This window comes from Cololabis saira, chromosome 9, assembly GCF_033807715.1.
Source record: "Cololabis saira isolate AMF1-May2022 chromosome 9, fColSai1.1, whole genome shotgun sequence".
Taxonomy (NCBI): Eukaryota; Metazoa; Chordata; class Actinopteri; order Beloniformes; family Belonidae; genus Cololabis; species Cololabis saira.
In genome coordinates, this window is record NC_084595.1 from 4,222,704 (window position 1) to 4,246,800 (window position 24,097).

General features: G+C 38.2%; 2 protein-coding genes across 2 annotated transcripts in view; one reads left to right on the top strand and one right to left on the bottom strand.

Annotated features, from left to right (window-relative positions):
* si:ch73-138n13.1 (titin homolog) overlaps positions 1 to 24,097 on the top strand; it is a 348,772-nt gene that overhangs the window by 187,222 nt on the left and 137,453 nt on the right. The window lies entirely within an intron of this gene.
* Positions 1 to 24,097, bottom strand: part of pxnb (paxillin b) — a 55,918-nt gene that overhangs the window by 20,073 nt on the left and 11,748 nt on the right. Inside the window, exons 2-4 of the mRNA XM_061730340.1 lie at positions 4,216 to 4,421; positions 913 to 998; positions 670 to 809 (exon numbers count right to left, since the gene is read on the bottom strand). Of these exons, the coding sequence (XP_061586324.1) occupies positions 670 to 809; positions 913 to 998; positions 4,216 to 4,421 (432 nt within the window). The remainder of the gene's footprint in view (positions 1 to 669; positions 810 to 912; positions 999 to 4,215; positions 4,422 to 24,097) is intronic.

The window sequence follows — 24,097 nt, forward strand, 5'->3', positions numbered from 1 at the left end:
ATTGTAAATGTTGTCACTTTACTAAACTCAAGGAGGATTTACAGTATCTTTCAATTGCACTTCATTCCCAATAGGGAAATTTGTTTGCTATTTTTCTTTAAAAATAAAGATACAATATTTGAAACTATTTATTCCATTGTCTTTTGTAGTTTTACCAAAAAAATTGAAATCGAAAATCGGGTTTTCAGAGAAAAAAAAAAAATCGGGATTTTATTTTTGTCCAAAACCGCCCAGCACTACGCTGGAGCATGGCATGTTACTAAAACCAAACAAATCCACCGCCTCTTCTTCCTTTACATGCGCGTCAGCGCGTTGTGCCGCATTAAGCGTAGTCCGGGCGAAATACCTGCTTTGAGCTGCAAAATTAAACGATTCCTCGAGGCAGAGAAAATTCCTCGATCATTTTTTGTAATCGAATTACTCAAATTATTCGAGGAATCGTTTCAGCCCTACATCCAACATCATTTTGTTTTATTGCTTCAGTCAGATCAGCATTAAAGATGTTTGGTACAACATTTATTGCTGTAAGTAAATACTTGAAATGTATAATGTTGTCAAAAACAATTGTACACAATGGCATCTTTAATCTTAACTCCTTCAACAAGTGTCCTTTCTACTCACTTCTCTCTATTCTACAACTAAAACAGAAGAGCTGAGCCGTGCTTGTACCTGTGGTGGGGAAGCACGGAGAGCTCTGCTGCACGGCGTTCAGCTCCAACAGGAGCCGGTCCAGCTCAGACAGGTTACTGCCCAGGGCAGAGGTCATGGCCGTCGATGACGAGTCCGACGTCTTGTGTTTGTTTGGAAAACTGAGGACAACAAAGACAGAGGAGGTTTACGCAAAAGAAAAGGACGGGTGACGCAGGTTTGTCCATTTGGACCCAGAAAACATGTGTAATGTGTGAGGGATACCTGTAAACGTGGTCCTCTTCAACGTGAGACAGTGGAGAGCTGCTGCTGTCCCGGGACCACGAGCTCTTCTGGGCCGAGCCTAAAGACTTCAGAGGAGATCAGAGATCAGTCATGATCTGGGAAACACTTCTGATATTCAAACTGAAACACTTTGGACTAACATGTCTGATGTAACTTGATTAAACAGATTATTTCACATTCACACAGACTTTAAAATAAGCTGAAAGGCCTTTCTGAACTGCTTTATTGCATCTGTAGGAGTTTAGCTCCGCTAGGGCTGGGGATCCATTCAAATATCAAGAATCGATTCAATTCCGATTCTTAAGATTCAGAATCGACTATCAAGATTTGATTCGATTCGATTCCGATATTGATTTGGGTTAGTGTTATTAAAACTGTTTTTTCAGCTGTTGCATGAATTATATGACTGTAGTTCTGCAACATATTAATACTAGTATTATATTGAGATTCAACAGCAAGTATTGCAGCTAATGATGCTGTAAGGACCAATCAGCTCCCAGAATGCTGATAGAACTGAAACAGAAACATCGTGGGTCAGAATTACCAAACAGATCCAGGAGGAAACAGAGATGGAGGAAATCACTTTTAATTTTTCCCACATTCCGTTTTTATTTGTTCCATTTTCGGTCTATTTTGGTTTTTAATTTTTGAGCATTAGGTTTTTAGCATTTTTTGCAAATGTCAAATGCCAAGACAGTATATAAAGTAATGAAATATAGATAATTATAACCTAACACTTTAATGTTTTCATACCTTTAAACATATTTAAAGGCAAAAACATGGCACCAGTTATTCTCGTGTCCAACAAAACATTCCTTTTTTGGGGATAAACAAAAAAATAATCAAAAGTTGTAATGTAATGATGAAAAAAAATAATACATAAATAAAAAAAAAAAAAAAAAAAAAAAAAAAATAAATCGATCTTTAGACATATGAATCGATTTTTAGGAATTAATATGAGAATCGATTTAGAATTTGGAATTCGATTTTCTCAACACAGGCCTAACCTCCGCTGCTTGCTACAACACTACTTAATTATTACATAAGGGCTTTGTGTCTGAACAATCATTTGAATGATCATCTGCTGCATTCGTCATGTGACTATTTTCTCAATAGTGGTAGCACAATTGCAATACTAAGGATGTTTTTGTTCATCTTCTCCAACGTTGATATTTTCTTTTTTCTTGTTTTGTCTGACAGGACGAGATACGGAATTATGAGAATTACGCTTATTTTAGCTCCACACCCTGGGTGGGGTTGGAGAAAGATCTTTCTGTGTGGAGTTTGCATGTTCTCCGCGTGTTCCCTTGGGTAGCAATATGAGCTTCCCTCACAAAAACATGCAGCAGTCCTGGCTCTACTGCCCCCTCTGGCCAACCGGGGAACAGATGGGGTGGGGAGGATCCGGCCGGAATAACGTGATCCTTCCACGCGCTACGTCCGGCCAGAGAAGCCCCACCCTGTCTGGTGAAAAGAAGCTGCTGCTCCTCAGGTTAAGGAGGAGACCTGAGCTCAGTGCAGGAACTCCCGGGGTTGGGAGAGGGAGCAATGCCCAGGACTGACTTAAGCCTGAATTATGGTTCTGCGTCAAATAGACGGCGTGCCTACGCCGTCACCGTGACGCCGTCGTGAACCTTCGGACTTCTCCGTCACTCCATTTCTCTGCGGTGCAGTACTCCCTGTGACCGATAATTCGCGATCTTTTCCTGAATTACCTTTTCCGGTCACAGTGAATCAAAGAGACGAGGACAACTATTGTGCAAAAAAAAAAAAAAAAAAAAAAAAAAAAAAAATCACACATACAGGAAGAAAAGAGCGCTGAAAGTTCACAACTGCTGTGGTCTGTGTCGCCTCGAAGCATAGTTACAATTTTCGGGAGGTGACGTTAGGAATGGGTGATATTTTACCGTTCACGATAAACCGTCAAAAGAATTCCCCACGCTAAGAATTTGTCATCTCGAGGTAAAAACAATAAATTCCCGTTGATTATGTTTTTGTGTAAAGATGATTTATGGTTCTGCGTTAAACTGACGCACAACGTACGTGAAGAAAGAAAGAAAGAAAGAAAGAAAGAAAGAAAGAAAGAAAGAAAGAAAGAAAGAAAGAAAGAAAGAAAGAAAGAAAGAAAGAAAGAAAGAAAGAAAGAAAGAAAGAAAGAAAGAAAGAAAGAAAGAAAGAAAGAAAGAAAGAAAGAAAGAAAGAGGTTTTTGTGTAACAAACATGGCGGATCTGATAGATTTATAGTTACAAAGATGGAGTTGAATTGGTATTTTTTTTATCATCATTTTTATCGTTATCGGGATAAATGCCAGAAATTATCGGGATACATTTTTTAGTCCATACCACCCATCCCTAGGTGACGTCAGTGACGGCGTGTGGTCTGCGTTGACGCGTAGCACACGCCATAGGCACGGCGTTGTTTTGACGCAGAACCATAACTCAAGCTTAACTACGCGTCGAGGCGACGCAGACCAAACGCAGACGAGAGGGCTGTGATTGATTCTCTTGGAAGCAACGCATTTCCGGTTTCCGGTTTGAAGCAGTCGTGAACTTTCAGCGCTCTTTTCTTCGTGTATGTGTGATTTTTTTTGTTTTTTTTTGTTTGTTTTGTTTTTTTGCACAATAGTTGTCCTTATCTCTTTGATTCACTGTGACCGGAAAAAGTCGGATAAACCATTCAGGAAAAGATCGCTAACTAGCGGTCGCGGGGGGAACTGCACCAGGTTCACCACGGCGTCACGGTGACGGCGTGTGCTCTGCGTTGGTTTGACGCAGAACCATAATTCAAACTTTAGGCAGGAGCATTGGGTGATAAAATGGGAAAAAAATATTTTAAAAAAACAAACAAAAAAAAGAATTACAAGTACTGGAATACCACCGACCCCCTGCAACGCTCCCTTTATCACAAATTCAGGATTTGACTTTCTTTTTGGCAAAAGCGTAATGGAAACATGACTAATGTGCTGTTGTGTTACAGCAACTTCAGCATCGTGAGACGTTTGGTGATGAGAGCAAATATGTAGGTCGGAGAGTTGTCCAGTTTTAACCAGATGGTGTTTTTAACTCTCAGTAAGCACAAAAATAAATAAAAATAACCTGACAAATCCATTAACACACTGAACTTGGATGGCACATGGCTGAAATGCAGGCCGAGCTTCCCCAGAGACATTAGTGCTGCTCAGCACGGAGGACACTCGCTCTAATCTGTTCAAATGGGAGCTGAAATGAAAACCACGATAATCTGCCAAACCTCTAGTATGGAGCTGGTGTTAAAGGACCTACTTGCTGAGAGGAGTGGTGGGAGTCCGGCTGATCCAGGGATCCGTTCAGAGCCTCGGCTGAGGGTGGAGGGGGGACGGGGGGCGGCTCCGACAGGTCCTGGTAGGACGGGCCTCCCGTAGGGATGGAGTACGGGGTTTCTTCAGCCAGGAACACCGGGCGCTTTGAGATGTGTGACGTTGTAGATTCCAGGTCTGCCAGCAAAGCGTCTGAAAGACATTTTAATATTTGTTATTTATTATAACTTAAATTATCTTGCACCAACCCATGTTTATGTGATGAATGAACGAATGAATGAATGAATGAATGAATGAATGAATGAATGAATCTTTATTTCGGCTTGTAAAGACTTTTTTTACAAAACAAGATGAAAAGGTAAAATAAACATTTCTTTTGCTGAAAAGCTGCAGCTGAAGCCGTAGCTTATAGTGCCGAGTCGACCCTTTTTATCTTATGATCAGCTTAAATATGAGACATTAGCTTTTACTCCGTGGAAACAAACAATACATAAAGAAGACAAAAATAAGTAAGACAAAATATAAAATTGACGTTTCACATTCTAGAATGTTTTTGATAGTATACTTTATAATTATAGTGTTTTATATTTATTACAATATTTTCTTTAAACATTTTCTTAAACTTGTAGATAGAACTGCACATTTTTAGGTCGTTGTCACAACTATTCCATATTTCTCAGCCTTAATTGATGTCCATTTCTTTTTAATATTAGTTCTTACTGTCGTCGTCTCAAACATGAGTTTCCACCTCAGGTCAGAGCGGTTTCTTTTATCTGGAATAAATCCTGAATGCAGTTTAGAAGCAGTTTCTGCTGCTTTAAAGGCAAATAAAACAGTTTTCTGCTCTACTATATCATGGAATTTTAAAGTATTATATTTAATAAAAAGATTATTGGTTTATAATAGTCAGATCTATTAATTATCCTTAACGCTCTTTTCTGTAACAGGAAAATAGGGTTTGTATTTGTTTTATAGGTGTTACCCCATATCTCCACACAATAAGTCATGTATGGAACTATGAGTGAGTTATACATCAAAAACTGTGCTCTTTGACAGAAAAAATCATTTGTTTTATTTAATATTGCTAGGGTTTTAGACATTTTTGATTTTACACTATTTATATGTGATTTCCAGCTAAGTTTATCATCAATTATTACCCGCAGGAACTTATTTTCATCTCTTTCTATTTCCATACCACTAATTTTAATATGCTGTGATATCACACATCACAGCAAGTTCTTACAAGATGTTTTACATACGAGCCACTTTATTAGGTACACCAGTCCAACTGTCCGTTAATAATAATAATAATAATAATAATAATAATAATAATAATAATAATAATAATAATGACTTAGATTTATATAGCTCCTTCTAGGCACCCAGAGCTTTACAGAGATCATTATTCATCCATACACATCCTCTCTGGTGGTGGTAGCTACATTTGTAGCCACAGCTGCCCTGGGGCAGACTGACAGAAGCGTGGCTGCCATATCGCGCCTAACGGCCCCTCCACCACCACCAAACATTCACCAACATTCGAACACATTCACACGAGGCAAGGTGGGTAAGGTGTCTTGCCCAAGGACACTACGACAGCAAACTGGGACAGAGCGGGATTCAAACCGCCGACCTTCCGATCATTGGACGACCCGCTCTACCACCTGAGCCAAATCAAACATTACATTCAAAAAAACAATTAAAGCTTGTATGTTAGGTAAATATAATGAAATATGTTTGACATCCCCATAGACGGCAGTAATTTTATTTTAGTTTTTTATTTACTTAGTTGTTGTTGTTTTTTTAATTTTTAATTTATGTTATTTGTGAATTTATTTATTGGTAAAAGGGGCAGATTAGATAAGATTCTTCTTCTTTCTGCTCCCTTTTCATTCACACATTATGAACATTTGCATTTGTATTTGTATTGAATTTTTTGTTTTATTTTTTGAATGAAATAAAGAATAAAATGAAAATGAGCTACTTTTAACACAAATTTCAAATCAGCCAAGATCATGGCAGCAACTCAATGCATTTATGCAAGTAGACATTGTTAAGACGATCTTCTTCTGTTCAAAGCAGCATCAGAACGGGGAACAAAGGTGATTTCAGTGACTTTAAACGTGGCATGGTTATTAGTGCCAGACGGGCTGGTCTGAGTATTTCAGAAACTGCAGATCTACTGTGATTTTCACACACAACCATCTCTAGGGTTTACGGAGGACGGTCAGAAAAAGAGAACATATCCAGTCATGTGCAGTTCTGTGGGGGCAAATGCCTTGTTGATGGTTTGAGCTGATAAAAAGGCAACAGGAACTCCAATAAAAATTGAGCAAAAAATGCAAAAAAATTATGAAGTCCTATGGTATTATTAGAAGAGTTTCTTTCTTAGTTAATCAGTCCTGTCTCATGATATTATATTATAGTCTAATTCATCCATACTTGACATATTGCAACATTGTTTGGGGCTCTTCCTATTCTTCGTCATAAATCAACAGATGTGAGCATCTCTACAAATGCTGAAGTGTAACGTTTGCTGGCCTGGAGCATTCAGGTATGCGTTAATCCAAGTGGAAAACATTCATTGTTAACCTTCCCAGGAGTGCATGTCAGTCCCTGGTCAGAAAGTTCAGTTCAGAGACAAAAACCCAAGAGCTTCACCTAGGACTCTACAGGCCTCACTCCGTTCGCAAGATAAACGTTCACAATCAATCAATCACAAGATGTCTGCAGAACTGTTAAAGCAAAAAAGCAACATAGTGCAGACAGAACACATGATTTTACTAAAACCAAACAACATTTCAGCACAACCACCTACACACTGCCGAGCACGGAGGTGGCGGGCTGATCATTTGGGCTCGTTTCATTGCTATAGAAACTGATCACTGAACACATCGCAGTCAATCGTCAACTATGAACTCGCCCAGAAACCAAAGTATTATAAAGGCAAATGTGATACAATGTGTCCAAAGCTAAAGCCTTATGTCCGTATCAGATCCTGCAAAAGAAAAATGATTCCAAACTTGCTGGCAAATCTAGACCAGAGTAAACCAAAATACCGTAAATAAAAATCTAGATGTCCTGATTGAAATGTTGCAATGGGACCTAAGAGAGTTGTACGTAAAAAGAGTCCTGCAAAACTAAATGAAACAGTGGACCATAATCACATATTTATTAAAGTTATTTCGGTTCACGCTAGGGCTGGGCGATATGGATCAAAAGTCATATCTCGATATTTTCTAGCTGAATGTTGATACACGATATATATCGATATTTTTTCTGTGCCATAATTGGGGTTTCCCCCAAAGCATTATAGCATAGCATCTGTTAGCATCTCTGTTAGCATCTCTGTTAGCATCTCTGTTAGCATCTCTGTTAGCTTCATTTTTTTCTGAGGCAAACCCTTAAAAAAACAGTCAGTTTTAATACAAAGCCTCGTGCCAAATGTCCCACAGGTTCCTTTATTAACAGAGGTCTGCACAATATCAAAATGTATAAAACAAATGAAATAAAAATGAACTGCCTGCATATATAGAATAAAAATGCTTCTTGAATAAAATAAAACAAATATCCCTTTCCTGCATAACAATTAAATTAAAATACACTGTACAATTAATACAATGTAGACAGTAACAAGCAGACTTTTCCACTGAGGTTGACATTTGTGCAAATAACAAAACATTTGTGCAAATCTCAAATAAAACATTCAAGTCAATTTGTCACAAAATAAGTTACCGTATTTTCGCGACCATAAGGTGCAACTTTTTTTTTTTTTTTAAATGTGCCGGGCGCCTTAAGAAACGGTGCGCCGTGTCTATTACCTGAATTACGGTAATGTCAGGTCGGCCACCATGAGAAGGTAAAAAGAGAAGGGGGCGGGTGAAGCTGAATGAGACCATCCACTGAGCTGTTTAATGCGAAACAGATGATGAAGACTTTTAAGGATTTGCTTGATGTGTAAAGTGAAATAAAATACAATCAAACTAAGTTTTGCTCCCGCTCTATTTAAATAAGCACACTTGTGTGTGAGTGTTCTGCAGCGCGCGTGTGTTTTGCATGTCGGAACCGATCGCACCTGCCGTGGGTTTGCGGGTCCGATCGCCGCATCCCCGCTGCAGATCCGGCTGAAATGCCGGTGCTCTTTCCCCGGGAGCCCCTGCTACCAGTCCATGTGGGCTGCTCCGGTCCCGGTCGGTCGGAACCGCTCACTTTCCCCGGTTAAAGCAGCGGCTGGAGCAGCGCGGTGATGCGCGCTGCTGCAGCCGACTTCCTGGTTCCCCAAGCGGGTCCGATCGACCTGGTTCCCGGCCGCTTTAAGAGCAGAGATTTCTGGGGTCTGTCTCAGGTCGGATCAGCTTCACACTCCGAGATTTGCAGCCAAATCTGTCGGTTACAAACCCGGTACCGGATCCCGACATGCGCGTGTGTGTATTCGCGGCGCGACACACAGATTCTCATGTATGTGGTGCTGGACTGGCGCAGCTGATGGACAGAAACCTATGGTGATTTTTAAAAGAAAAACTTTGCATAAGACGTTTCCAGCCGGAGTCATTATAAGGGCGAATGAAAAGAGGGGGCTGGATGAAGGGATGATGATCAAGAAGCTGAGACAGGTATGGAAATTCGGACTGGCGCAGCTGAATTAACGGAGCTCCTGTCGGATACAAACCCCGGTACCGGCTCCCCGACAGCGCGTGTGTGTGAGCGGGTCCAGCGCAAGGGTCCCGGGACGCGGGACCCGGGACCGCCGCGGGACAAGCGGGGGGGGCGGACCGGGAGCCGGGACCCGGTCCAGCGCGAGGGAGCAGATGGGGAGCGGGACCCGGGACCGCCGCGGTCGGGATTTTTAAAAGAAAAGCGTTCCCTAAAGAGACTTTTCCCGCCAGAGCGAAATGAAAAGGGCTGGATGGATGAGGATGAGGAGATGATCAGTGGCTGAGACAGGTTTGTGCAGCAACCCGGTGGTTTTTTTAAATTCTTTAATGCAGAAACAGAATATGAACCTTTGAAGGGTTTGATTGATGTGAAAAGTGAAATAAAATATCAAACTAAGTTTTGCTTCTGCTGTATTTTTAGCGCGTGTGTGTTTTGCAACGCGTGTGTGTGCAGCTCCGTCTCCGTAGACGGCGCCTTTTGGGTCGGTGCGCCGTATGTGTGTTTTAAAACCAAAAATGACACACAAAACTGAGGGTGCGCCTTTCCACACAGTGCGCCATATGGTCGCGAAAATACGGTATATCAAAATCATTAAAAAAAAAATATGATTTATTTATTTTTTTAAATCGATATAAACGATATTGTCTCGTACCATATCGCGTTTGAAAATATATCGATATATATTAAAATCTCGAAATATCACCCAGCCCTAGTTCACGCTGCATCGTATCCTAATCCACTGAACCTTTGAATTGAAAGAGGGTGTGAAATAAACCCCTATGGTCTCTGGAAAATATTCTTCTGACTCTCTAATAGACTTCTAAATTCAATTAAGAAGTTCTTGAAAGGTCCTTGTTTGTGTTTTTATTATTATGTTTGTATATGCTACTTGTGTTTTTTATGTTTTGTTCAGTTTACGACACTAGATATGAACTTAAAAAAAAAGACAGACTGATAACAAAGAAATGGACAAACAGAAAGCAATGTTGAGTTGTGTCCAGGACTGCGTGAGTCCAGAGTCACCCCCCCCCCCCCCCGAGCATTTGCCACAACGCAAGAACAAAATAGATTCTTACATCACACAATCCATCCAACCTCGGCCCGTCCAGAATAGACTGCAATCACTGGCTGCATTCCACAACACTGCAGACATTTAGACCTGGTTCTTTTTCAAATAATCACCAGACCTTTTAGCTCAAACGGCTGTACAAACACTAAAAAATGAAATCAATCAAAAGCTCCTGTCACAGGAGATACACAGATATAAAATACAATTTATAGAAACTCAAGCGGCCATTTAGATTTGTAGTTTGATCATTGAGGAAAAGTGTAGTTTCCCATCAGTTTAAGACGTTAAAATAGTCAAAATAACTTGTTAAAACAACGTTACAAACGTCTACTTGTAAATACGCCAACATTTCCACCAGTGAATCAACTTATGTTGTATAAAGCCTTAATTAAGTAACCGGAGTTACAAAATAAAAAAGACAAAAACCTTTGTCACATATACGGGTAAAAAAAACACAATATACTTAAAAAGAACTATGAAACCAAACGTGTAATTTCCCTGTTTCAAAATCTTACAATAAGCTCAAATGCGAGTCTTACAAAGTGCAACATCAGTACTCACTTCTATTTATGTTCCTGCTGTATGTGAGGTGTCCTCTGTGCGTTTGTGTGTGAAGCAAACGGCGCTACCGTCAAATATATTGTTAGCATTAAGCCCTGACAGCGTGGTGGCCGTCTGCTGGGCGAGGGGGAGTGGTTAAAACTTTACATTTGGGACGGCATCTAGTCTTAACAATAAAAACACTGACCTAACTTTCATCTAAAATCCTCAAATTTGACATTGACTGTGTTTCCATGCATCAATAACCCTTTTAAAACCCGAATATTGACAATAACCCAAATCTGCACGGCCATGTAGACACCAATAACCCCTTTGAATAACCAGAATTTGCTAATATTCAGGTTTTTAAAAACCTGAATATGACCCCTGGGTTACTCCTTTTAAAACCCGAATATTCGGTCACAGGGCCGCCGCAAGGGGTGTGCGAACCGTGCGACCGCACGGGGCCTCGCGCTATGGGCCGTTTTTGAAAAAAAAAATAAATAAATTGAATTTTTTTTTCTTCGTTTTTTCCCTTATAAATATCAACAGTCACGTTCCATTACAGACCTAAATGTGTACGAGTCTGTGCATATCAATAAATATATGTGCAATGATGCGCGTGTCTGTTGTTCAATACAACTGATCAGACCAAGCGCAGACACAAGCTGCTCTGATCCAGACGGTGGAGTTGGAACAAACTGTCACACAATGTCGAGAGAACGAGACAGATTCAGGAAATTTGCATCAGGGGATGAAAAAATAAAAAAACTAAAGAAAATGGAAGAGTTTAATGCCTCTCTGAAAGGCTCGTTTGATAAATTTGTTAGAAAAATCACCGATCCGACCGGGTCTCAAGCACCCATGGGGCCACGCGTCGAGGCAAGAGATGATGATGAGGCAGGGGAAGGTATCCAGTATTTTGCTAATTGGAGAGTTAAAATTGCGCATATAGACACCCGATCTGACCCGAAAAAACCCCCCAGCCATTTCGCACAGGGCCTCGCAAATCTCCCAGACGGCTCTGTTCGGTCATGTAAACGCCAAACAGAATATCCCCATCAAACGGAACAGGAAGTTGTTTTCTGCACATGCTCTGTTCACAAGGAATCCTGGTCTTTTGAGTCCAGGAAGTTCTTATAAACACGGAGAAACCAAGACCAGGAGGAGACTAATCACTTCATAAATGTAATGAAGGATATGAACATTTCTGCATTTGTAGACGGTAGAAAGTACCGGGATAGAAGATTTACAAGAAGGAGAGGGAAAAGTTGCGTGAAGCAGGATTTGTTTTGAATTTGGATCCAGGAATAAGAAGCAGAAATGACGGTAATTGCGTCATGATGTTCTCTGCGCGTCGCTGGTTTGATCCAGATATCCCGAATGATTAATCACCATGTAAACGGAATATTCCCAATGTTTCACTAACCAGAATATTAGCAATAACCAGAATTTTGACTGCATGTAAACGTAGTCATAGATGTAACTTAACATATAATCAAATGTTATATATTAACATGTCAAAACAAACAAACATCAGAATCTTCAGCTCTGATGACGAGGCTGAAAACCTCTCGCACATTAGTCGACCTCGGCTTCCTCTACATGCAATCACCAGTCTTCATCATCCTCTTTAGACGGAAGGGAGATCCTGCCCAGGAGCCAAATGTTCAAGTCCTGAACTTTGACGTAAACCACATGGGAACACAAACCTATTTAAAGCAGTAAGCTCAGTGAGTTCCCATGTCTGTGCAAATGTGCTGAAATATCACGACCAGCTCAAAATAATCTGCACCTGGTGCCGACAGGCTAAACTAGGCCTTTCTGAAGATGACTTTGTCACTCAAAAAAACTAAGAAAAAAATAACACAAATGGTTTTTAGGCCAAAAGGTGAAACGGCAGTAATGTGGATTTTGTTAAAGATTCACATTCGTCTTACAGCTGCCTTCAAAATTCATACATTAAGCTTTATCTTACTACATATGGCAATGCATTCCTGGAAATGTTGTCTTAGCCTTGACAGAGAGCACTGTATTACTGTCTGAGGAATTCAAAACACTTTTAGGTGAAAATAAGTTTTTGTTACTCATCACACACCTGTAACCACGGCAACGCCCAGGAACTCAAGAATGGATCTCCACTGTTAAAACGTTTTTAATAAAACTGATGACTAATTCATTAAGCCTACAGGACTGTCTCAGAAAATTAGAATATTGTGATAAAGTTCTTTATTTTTTGTTATGCAATTAAAAAAAAAAGTCCTACATTCTGGATTCATTACAAATCAACTGAAATATTGCAAGCCTTTTATTATTTTAATATTGCTGATTATGGCTTACAGTTTAAGATTAAGATTCCCAGAATATTCAAATTTTTTGAGATAGGATATTTGAGTTTTCTTAAGCTGTAAGCCATAATCAGCAATATTAAAATAATAAAAGGCTTGCAATATTTCAGTTGATTTTTAATGAATCCAGAATGTATGACATTTTAGTTTTTTTTAAATTGCATTACAGAAAATCACAATATTCTAATTTTCTGAGACAGTCCTGTATAATCGTTTCGTGGTTAGAAATAAATTAACTGAATAATGTTTTTAAATACCTATTGCTATATATTTCTATGCAACTGCATCATTTTGTCATATGAAGAAAAAAAAAAAAAACTTCATTCTTTGTGAAAAATGTTATGTGTTTTCAGACATTTATTTATAGCCCTCCTATTTAAAGCTGGGCTTACTATTGTTTTTATTTAAGAAGAGGGTTTAAAGATAAAAGGGTTGTCAGGTACAGTCAATAAGTCAAACCTGTAACAACAATTAAATGCCTATTAGACAATAACGATCTGTATTCATACCAACACCAAACCCGTCTGTTCACCTTGATCTGAGATGGAAGTTCAGACCAACGTGATTATGGAAACTCTGTGTTCATGAGAAAGAGAGAAAGAAACAGTTTTGGAAACATGAAAAAAATCATTTAAAAGTTTTCGGTATGCCTGCTCTTTCAAAACTTTTATTTACTGTTCAATCAGGAAACCAGCAGAGCTGGTAGAGGAGCCAAAAACTGTACTCAAGTAAAAGTACTGTTACTGCAGAATAATATGACTCAAGTAGAAGTAAAAAGTAGTCATCCAAATAATTACTTGAGTAAAAGTAAAAAAGTACTTGGTGAAAAAACTACTCAAGTACTGAGTAACTGTTGAGTAACGTCTGATTTATGTTTTTAACACAACCATTCAAACAGACAAAAGTACAAAATAATCATCTTCAGGCAAATTAAATCAATAAAATAATAAAATAAATTAAAATTAATAAAAAATAACTTAAATTAAAATAATCTTAAAGTAAATTCAAGTACTATATAAAATAACATAATAAAAAAATAAATTAAGCACAAGTAGCACAAAATTTCCAGCCTTTGTACTTTTCTTTTTTAACCAGCAGAACTAGAACAAACATGAACTCATAGAAACTATGTGTGTGTTTGAGTCTGTGTAAATGTGACAAAACATGCAAAAACAAACATTTTTCCCAAAGAATCACCCAGTGATGTCATGAGATTGACGCGTACGTGGATAAAAGGGATAAAAGAAAAGTAACAGCTCAACGTAACCTAATGTAGCGGAGTAAGAGGAACAGTTTCTTCTTCACAAATCTACTCAAGTAAAAGTAAAAAGTATAGTGATTCAAAACTACTCCTAAAAGTACAACATTTCCCAAAACTTACTCAAGTAAATGTAACGGAGTAAATGGAACTCGTTACTACCCACCTCTGGCAACCAGTCCGCCAGAAATCAGGATAGATTACAGTTCAAGTCAAATCTGAACCTCTGAAAGTCGGAGGACGTATACGGTAGTATGGTACCTTTAATTTCACATTTCTGTATGTTTTTGATTCATTTGGTCCTGCATAGTGACGTGTCCAGTGTCAACTTCCCTCAGTGACAATAGTCTTATCTTGCTTATTCGTTGACAATCAATAAATTGAGGAAGTACTTGTTAAAGTTTAGGCAATTTAGGCAGTTTCAGGACAAATAGTTTGATACTGTCCTAAAGAACCACCAGCACCGGCTAAGACCTGAAACAAGATTCAGTGTCACAAAAGTACAACCTCTATGTTCAGAACTTAATCTCACCACCTGTAAGGGATTTGGAGTAACACATCTGCTGTCTAGACAAAACATTTACTTTTGCAATAAAATAAACTTAACTACAGGTCATAACAGAATAAAAAAAAAAAAGAAAAGACATTTTCAGCTTCCTTCATGTTCCTTATGAGGGCAGCACTGAGTCTGGCATGAAGACAGACCAGCCAGAAAGTTTAGTGGAGATAGTGTAAGAAAGTGTAAAAATGTTAAACATGCACCGTAGGAAAATTAATAGACTTGTGTTTTCCATCCCGGCCATAATGGACAAAGTCCAGTTCTGATCTAACTGCATTCCAACTCAATGGTCCTTTGTGCACGGGCTGAATGAAGAACGCTGTCATCTAGAATGATGTAACTGGATCTAATAATTCAAGATGAATTCATCAGTTACATAATCTACTGATTAAAGACAGCTCTCTCTAGCAGGACATCTAACTCTGGTCGCTCGTCTTCAGTGTGTTTAAGGAACGAGGGGGAGGCCGTGTGGATATTTGCTGCACATTCTTGTGGCGGTGGGTATGTGTACAGTCTTGACTGTTTGCACCCTTATCCTCACTCTCAAGGCCCGGCCATGGTCCTGCAGCGTTTATCAGATGAGAACATTGTACACGGGGAATTCCACACATTCCTCTGCAGAAAGCAAGAGATCAGGTGGGACGAGGGGGACGGGAACGAGAGCACACGGCCCATATCCTGTTAAAAACTCCTCTAAAATCCAACACCGGAGTCTAAACCTCTAAATGCTTCTCAAGTTAGATTTAGATTTATTTATTTGCACAGTTAAACATTACACAAATAAAAGTACCAACTTTACAAATTAAAGTGCAGGAAGAGGCAAAAACTCAAAGAGCTTATCAGCTTATTTGAATTACATTCAAAAGAACAAGTAAAGCCTGTATGTTAAGTAAATATAATGAAATATGTTAGTTAAGTTTGACATACCCATAGACGGCGGTAATTTTATTTTATTTTAGTTTTTTTATTTACTTAGTTGTTGTTTTTTTAATTTGTAATTTATGTCATTTGTGAATTTATTTCTTGGAAAAAGGGGCAGATTAGATAAGATTCTTCTTCTTTCTGCTCCCTTTTCATTCACAATTTATGAACATTTGTATTTGTATTGAATTGAATTGTTTTATTTATTTATTTTTTTAATGAAATAAAGAATAAAATGAAATGAAAACGATAAAGAGTACAATTTAATAATTAAGAAACAAACAAAAAATAAACGACTAAATAACAAACCAAATGAACACAAAAAAATAATAATTTCATTATTACACAAGACGATAAAATTTTTCAGCACATCCATTACTTATGCCAAAAAAATCGATTTTCTGATTCTAAATCGATTATCATATTAATTCCTAAAGATCGATTTTTTTTTTTAATTAATTTTTATTTATTTTTTTCCATCATTACATTTTTGCCTGGTGAACTTTAATCCCAGTAGTTTTGAAAACTCCTGAACTAAATGAACTTTTCTTTAGAGAAAATGCTGGACATTTCAGCTTAAATTTCTAAATGTTATATTAGTTCAATGAAGTTCATATTATCTATATTTACTAGAGCTTGTTTGGTTTCTCTGTTATCGGACACGGTTTGTCATGAAATACCTGAAAAATGCCGGTGCTTCATGTCCAGCTGGTGACAGAATAAATCAGACAAGATAAAATAATTAGTTTACTGCTTGAGCTGTTGCAATTTCTTTCTTTTTTTGCACTTTAAATGGATATTGAAATGCCTATTTGAGTTATTATTTCTTAGTTATTTCACAATAATTATTGTGAAATTATTATTTCAATAGTTATTTTACAGTCATATAATCCAGGAAACACTAACCCAAATCAATATCGAATCGAATGGTGATAATCGATTCTGAATCTTAAGAATCGGAATCGAATCTTGAAATTTGAATCGATCCCCAGCTCTAGTACCAGAGCAGTTCCATTTACAAAACAAAAATTAAGTGTTGTTTCAGACATCCTTTAAAACCTTTACAGAGAAGTTCTGCTCAAGCTGGACTTTGCTCTAGAACCGCAGGATTCTTTAGTACCGTGTAAGTGAAAAATGTGCTTGAATATAAAACTCCATCTGTCAGTCCAGAAAATGAAGAAAATGCTTGGACAATTACAGGGACGGTTTGGCTAACGACAGCGTGCTTCAGATTCCACAATCACAGACATGTCAGTGTTTTTACTTTACGTGTAGTGTGAGCTACACCGCCGGTCTAATCTGCTCCATTAGCGATGTTTTTACTTTACGTGTAGTGTGTAGTGTGAGCTACACCGCCGGTCTAATCTCTTCTATTAGCGAGTGGGCAGCGGTGACGGGTCATCGGGGTCCCCATCTTACCTGTTTATAGCCAGGGAGAAAAAGAGCGGAACTGGCTACAGTCCCGCACCGAAACCCAACCCCAGGCCAGCCCGACATGATATTTATAATTAAACAAGGCAGATGGGGGCCAGGGAGGGTGTTGAGGGGAAGGCCGGGAGTCGCAGAGCGACTGCGATGGCTGGATAGAAACAGAAAACGGGAGTGGATGGAGAAATCGGACAGATGGACGAGCATATTTAATAATGACCAAAGAACAAACATTTCTGTCAAGTTTTACAGACAATAGACGACCACCTGCCTCTACTGTTCAACACACAATCACACAGAAACGGAGAATAAAAGATAGTAAAACACACAATCAGAGAGAGAGAAGAATCTTAGGGTGATTACGACCTAAAAATACCCCCCGGGCCGCCCCGTGTATGAAAGATGACACTCCCCTTGAGAGAGAGCTGGACCAAAATAAAATTACTTCCCAATAGACCAGTAAATCAAGGAAAGTCTAGAAACTGATGTAACAGCCCATCAGTCGGTTCATTTACATGCACAGTTAGGCGTTTTATTTGGGGCTCCTGCTCCAGTCCTGCAGGATTCGTTGATACAATAGGTATGGGCAGAAATATGTGCCACTAGAAACTGAATTTGAATAATTTATATTTGAATTTGAATTGTTCAACTTGAATAATTGCATTAAAAAACTGAATCTGAATCACATAATTTGAATTTGTATTGTTTAATTTGAATCATTGCATTGAAAAACTGAATCTACATTCAGTTCTTGCAATTCAATTTCAATTTTACTGTGCCAGACATCCAGGTCTTCCGGAGGAAGAGCAATCGAGTGCAGATACAAAAAACTCCTACAAAACGGCAAGATATAAATCTACACTTTTTACACAAAATGGAGAAAACACAATAGGTTTAAATATCTAGCTCCCATTGGTCGTTTATATCGTTGAAAGAAAATAGAGGTTATAGTAGACTACGTGAAAAAGAGTTCTTTGTATCTGCACTCGATTGCTTTTCCTCCGGAAGACCCGGATGTCTGGTACAGTGAAATTGAAATTGAATTGCAAGAACTGAATTTGAATTGTGAAAACTGAATGTAGATTCAGTTTTTCAATGCAATGATTCAAATTAAACAATACAAATTCAAATTATGTGATTCAGATTCAGTTTTTTAATAGAATTATTCAAGTTGAGCAGATCAAATTCAAATATAAATTATTCAAATTCAGTTTCTAGTGGCACATATTTCTGCCCATAAATAGGTGTTAACATGTCCCTTACAGCCGGCCGGCCTTTGGATTTTTTTTTAATTGAAACAATTGAGACACAACTTTTGCTGGCAGGAGATTAACATGTTCATCTGAGAATTAGACAGCTCTGCAGCTTCCACTTGTTTTTGCTTTTTAAATCATTAGATGCCACATTTATTGTGGTTATTTTGCATTTGTATGTGGGTCAATGACGTCACGCTTATATTTTCTGAAAAACAGACTTTTTTTCAATTCAAAAAAGGTTTAAATGGATAAAAAATACCAGATATATGACCTACCTGTCCCACATATGGACTCACTTGAATTTTACAAAAAATACTAGTTATTTGGGATTTTGTTGTCGTTTTAAGCATCAAAATGTCATGTGGTGCGACCGTCCGACCAGGACTCTTGTTTTGAAAACTTTCTTTGAAATCACTCTAAATGTATTTAAATCAATCTTCTGCCTTATCTGTTATGATTTCCTAAATATCTTGTAGTGTGTAAGATTGCAACACATTTGTATTTATATTTCCATCATAATATACAAACAAAGTTTGACTGATGACGTCCATTTTATGAAATATCATGTGGCGCGACCATAAAAAAAAAACAATTTCTCTATAATACGGAAAACTTGTAAAAAAAAAGATGTCAAGATGTTGAGGAAATGTATTTATTTTAATATGAATCATGGTTGCACCACATGCCCTTTTTTAAGGCTAGTGCCAATTCATCTTGACAAAAAACTCACTTGACTCATTTAATTTAAAATGTTTATATGAATTTATGTGTACACAACATTCTGAATGTTTGAACTACTGCAATAGATATTCTTTTTTTATTATTTTAAAATTGACCTGTTGAAAATCCTTATTCGTCATTGACCCATGCAGCGTCTAAATAACACGATTGCCGCGAAACTCTTCATTTCTTTTATGAATCACTAGATCTGCTTCCAGGACCTGTTGTCTACATCCGGGGTTGTCTGTGTAACAAATAAATCCGTTTGTAAACAAGACCTCTGAACTCATGACGTCATCTCTGTGCAGCATCCCAGACACAGCTCTGTGTACAGCTGGAGTTCTACTGTTAGTTTACTGATAGTTATTTGAAACATGTCTGAATATTTGTCAAATTCTGAGGTTGTGGACGACGACTTTGAATATGATGGACGTCCTTACCGTTTTGAGCCAGAGTTACGGCTGAAGAGCTCACTGAACGGAGGACAGAGTGCGCGCACAGAGATGACGTCATGAGTTCAGAGGTCTTGTTTACAAACTGATTTATTTGTTACACACACAGCCCCGGATGTAGACAACAGGTCCTGGAAGATGCACAGAAGCAGATCTAGTGATTCATAAAAGAAATGAAGAGTTTCGCGGCAATCATGTGTTATTTAGATGCTGCATCGTCTGTGTCCCGCTGTGCCCCGTTCACTACCGTTATATGGAGAAGCAGCTCGCACAAAACTCCTAATATCTTCCGAAGGACTCCAAATGACACCAAACTTGCCCGGGTGAGTATACGATAGGGCTGGGCGATATGGACCAAAAGTCATATCTCGATATTTTCTAGCTAAATGGCGATACTCGATATATATATCTCGATATTTTTTCTGTGCCTTAATTGGGGTTTCCCCCAAAGCATTATAGCATAGCATCTCTGTTAGCATCTCTGTTAGCATCTCTGTTAGCTTCATTTTTTTCTGAGGCAAACCCTTAAAAAAACAGTCAGTTTTAATACAAAGCCTCGTGCCAAATGTCACACAGGTTCCTTTATTAACAGAGGTCTGCACAATATCAACATGTATAAAACAAATGAAATAAAAATAAACTGCCTGCATATATAGAATAAAAATGCTTCTTGAATAAAATAAAACAAATATCCCTTTCCTGCATAACAATTAAAATAAAATACACTGTGCAATTAATACAATGTAGACAGTAACAGGCAGACTTTTCCACTGAGGTTGACAGTTGTGCAAATAACAAAACATTTGTGCTAATCTCAAATAAAACATTCAAGTCAATTTGTCACAAAATAAGCTATATCAAAATCATAAAAAAAAAAATGTAATTTTTTTTAAAATTGATATAAACGATATTGTCTCGTACCATATCGTGTTTGAAAATATATCGATATATATTAAAATCTCGATATATCGCCCAGCCCTAGTATACGACCATAAAAAATGCCAGAAATAAGGTCCAGGTTGTAAAAAACCGAACTTTCCCTTTAACTCTACACCAGCCTTACATAAGTAAAAGTTCAGAGCTCAAAACGGGACTAGTTTCTTCTGAGCGGAGGAAGATTTTGGTCGGCGGGTCGAGGCGCGGTCGTTACTAGTCAACACAATAGATTAATATTAATAACCCAATATCGCCTCCACGACACGTATCGTGATGTTTTTGTATCGCGAAATTTCGTGGCAGATATATTGTTACACCCCTACTAGAAAACCAGCATAAGAATGTGGTTCTCTTCTAGTCGTTAAGTTGGGTCTACTGGGACACACCATGTCCTGGGGTGTCACCTACGTGAGTAATGTTGGAAGAATCCAGCTAAAGTTCATGTTCCCTCCTCTATTACCCAGCCCCGTGTAGAAAAGAATCAGCACTGTTGTCTGAGCCAAGTTACACGGCCATAGTTACACGAGTCCTTAGAAACGGCTGGATGGAGACAAACAGGAAGAGGCAAAGAGGAGCTGGAAGTGAAACAGCAATATGGTACGGAGGATTTCACTGAGAGTGCTGTTTGGCCTTGAGTTCCCGGACTAAAATGCCCTTCTTCCACCGGTGTTCTCTGTGTTCTCCGGCCTCCAGCACCGGCTCACTCATTGTTTTTCTCCTCTGTTTCCTGAGGATGTGGAGCAGGCTCGTTGCCTCAGCGATGAGGTCAGCCGTGCAGCTCTCTCTTCCCCAGATCCAGAACAGGATGGGTGTGGAACTCGGGAACAAGGACTGATTTACAGCCAGGAGCTTCTTTGGAGCTTCGCTGGCGAGTCCTCTGGTTAGAACCGCTCTGCTCTTCTAACGGGGTGATGATAGCTAGTTTAGTAACACTAACTCTGCCACTACTGGCACTCTGAAACACAGAAACCACTAAAGACCGTTCAAGATCTTTGGTATGTTATTCAAACGCTATAAACACGAAAGACCAAGCTGTTTACACTCGCCCAACTCTTATTACCGTTTCAAGAACAAAGCCTTCCTCTGCAACAGGATCGAATGTTGCTATTACAGTAAATGTCAGAGGATTGCTATGCGTTTACAAATGCATGAAGGGACTGAAGCGTGTACGAATCCACACAAACAACACACACATGTTCATATAAAAAATACAGTATACCATCTGTCAAATCTGAGGTTTGATATTGAAGGATGTATTAATAAAACAACATTGGTTATGAAAGTGCAAGCTCAGACAGTCAACACAAGACACTTTACAGTGCATCGTTGTTTAATAAAGTCAGAAATGCAGAAGCAGGTAGTGAAACCCTAAGTTCACCCTGACAGGAGTGAAGTAACAGGAACAGGAGGGTAAGTAAGTAACACCCAAACGCTGCTAATCAAAAACCACGTGATTAACTGCTCCTTACAAAACACAGATGTGTTAACAAAATGCCCGACAAGCTTTGCAAATAGGCCTGTGTTGAAGAAATCAATTTCCCAATTCTAAATCGATTCTCATATTAATTCCTAAAAATCGATTCATATGTCTAAAGATCGATTTTTTTTTATTTTTTATTTTTTTTATTTATTTATGTATTTTTTTTTCATCATTACATTACAACTTTTGGTTATTTTTTTGTTTATCCCCAAAAAAGGAATGTTTTGTTGGACACGAGAATAACTGGTGCCATGTTTTTGCCTTTAAATATGTTTAAAGGTATGAAAACATTAAGGTTTTCAGTTATAATTGCATAAATTGTCTATATTTCATTACTTTATATACTGTCTTGGGGTTACATTTGCAAAAAATGCTAAAAACCAAATGCTCAAAAATTAAAAACCAAAATAGACCAAAAATGGAGCAAATAAAAACGGAATGTGGGAAAAAATAAAAGCGATTTCATCCGTCTCTGTTTCCTCCCTGGATCTGTTTGGTAATTCTGACCCACGATGTTTCTGTTTCAGTTCTATCAGCATTCTGGGAGCTGATTGGTCCTTACAGCATCATTAGCTGCAATACTTGCTGTTGAATCTCAATATAATACTAGTATTAATATGTTGCAGAACTACAGTCATATAATTCATGCAACAGCTCAAAAAACTGTTTTATTAACACTAACCCAAATCAATATCGGAATCGAATCGAATCAAATCTTGATAATCGATTCTGAATCTTAAGAATCAGAACATTTGACATTTGAATCGATCCCCAGCCCTATTTGCAAAGCCAGTGTTGTGGCTTAAATGTCACTATTTCCAAACCTCATTCTACAGAAGGAAAGATTAGAAAGCATTTATTGTCATTGCATCATCTACATGTGCAATCAATATTGCCAAAAACCAACAAACAATCAGATAAAAAAAAGAAAAGAAAGATTTTAAATCAGATTTAAAGCAATCCCAATAACCAGTCCATTATTTTCCCAGTGCTCTGCATTCACACTCAGATACTGGCCATATTTTGACATGTGCAGTTCCATATCAGGACTAGCCCACAAGCTGCTGATCCAAACTGTTTGGATATTAAATCCGGTGTGAAGAGAGACGTGACAACTGCATTAGGGCTGGAGAACGATTCAAATATCAAGAATCGATTTGATTCCGATTCTTAAGATTCAGAATCGATTATCACGATCCGATTCGATCCGATATTGATTTGGGTTACTGTTATTAAAACAGTTTTTTCAGCTGTTGCATGGATTATATGACTGTAGTTCTGCAACATATTAATACTAGTATTATATTGAGATTCAACAGCAAGTATTGCAGCTAATGATGCTGTAAGGACCAATCAGCTCCCAGAATGCTGATAGAACTGAAACAGAAACATCGTGGGTCAGAATTACCAAACAGATCCAGGAGGAAACAGAGACGGATGAAATCACTTTTAGTTTTTCCCCATTTATAATAATTTGGTTTTTAACATTTATGCAAATGTAACTTACTGCAAGACAGTATATAAAGCAAAGAAATATAGACAATTTATGCAATTATAACTGAAAACTTTAATGTTTTCATACCTTTAAACATATTTAAAGGCAAAAACATGGCACCAGTTATTCTCGTGTCCAACAAAATATTCCTTTTTTGGGCATAAACAAAAAGTACCAAAAGTTGTAATGTAATGATGAAAAAATAAAAAAAAAGATTATTATTTTTTTTTAAATCGATCTTTAGACATATGAATCGATTTTTAGGAATTAATATGAGAATCGATTTAAAATTGGAGAATCGATCTTTTCAACACAGGCCTAAACCGCATAACCTGGATAGTCACTTTCAGGTCTGGTATCTCACCCATTCAGCTATTTCCTCTGGTAGAGAACCTGACAGACCAATCACAGAAGGAGAAGCTTTATGATGTGACTCAGACTGCAGCGTCCAAGAGCCATTGTTCAAACCAACCAAGACGGCAACAGAACTGCGGATGTCACGTCTGGATTAACACATTTTTACAGTAAAAACCCACAACAGTCTCCTAGTTTGTGTCTTTGGTTGACATCAGTCTGGCTGTTGCTCTGTCCAATGGAATATTCCGACTGACTACGTTTACACGCAGTCAAAATTTGGGTTATTGCTAATATTCCGGTTACTGAAACATTCCGAATATTCCGTTTCCATGCGTGAGCAAACAGGGTTATCCCTGTAAACATGGTGATTAATCATTCAGGATATCTGGATCA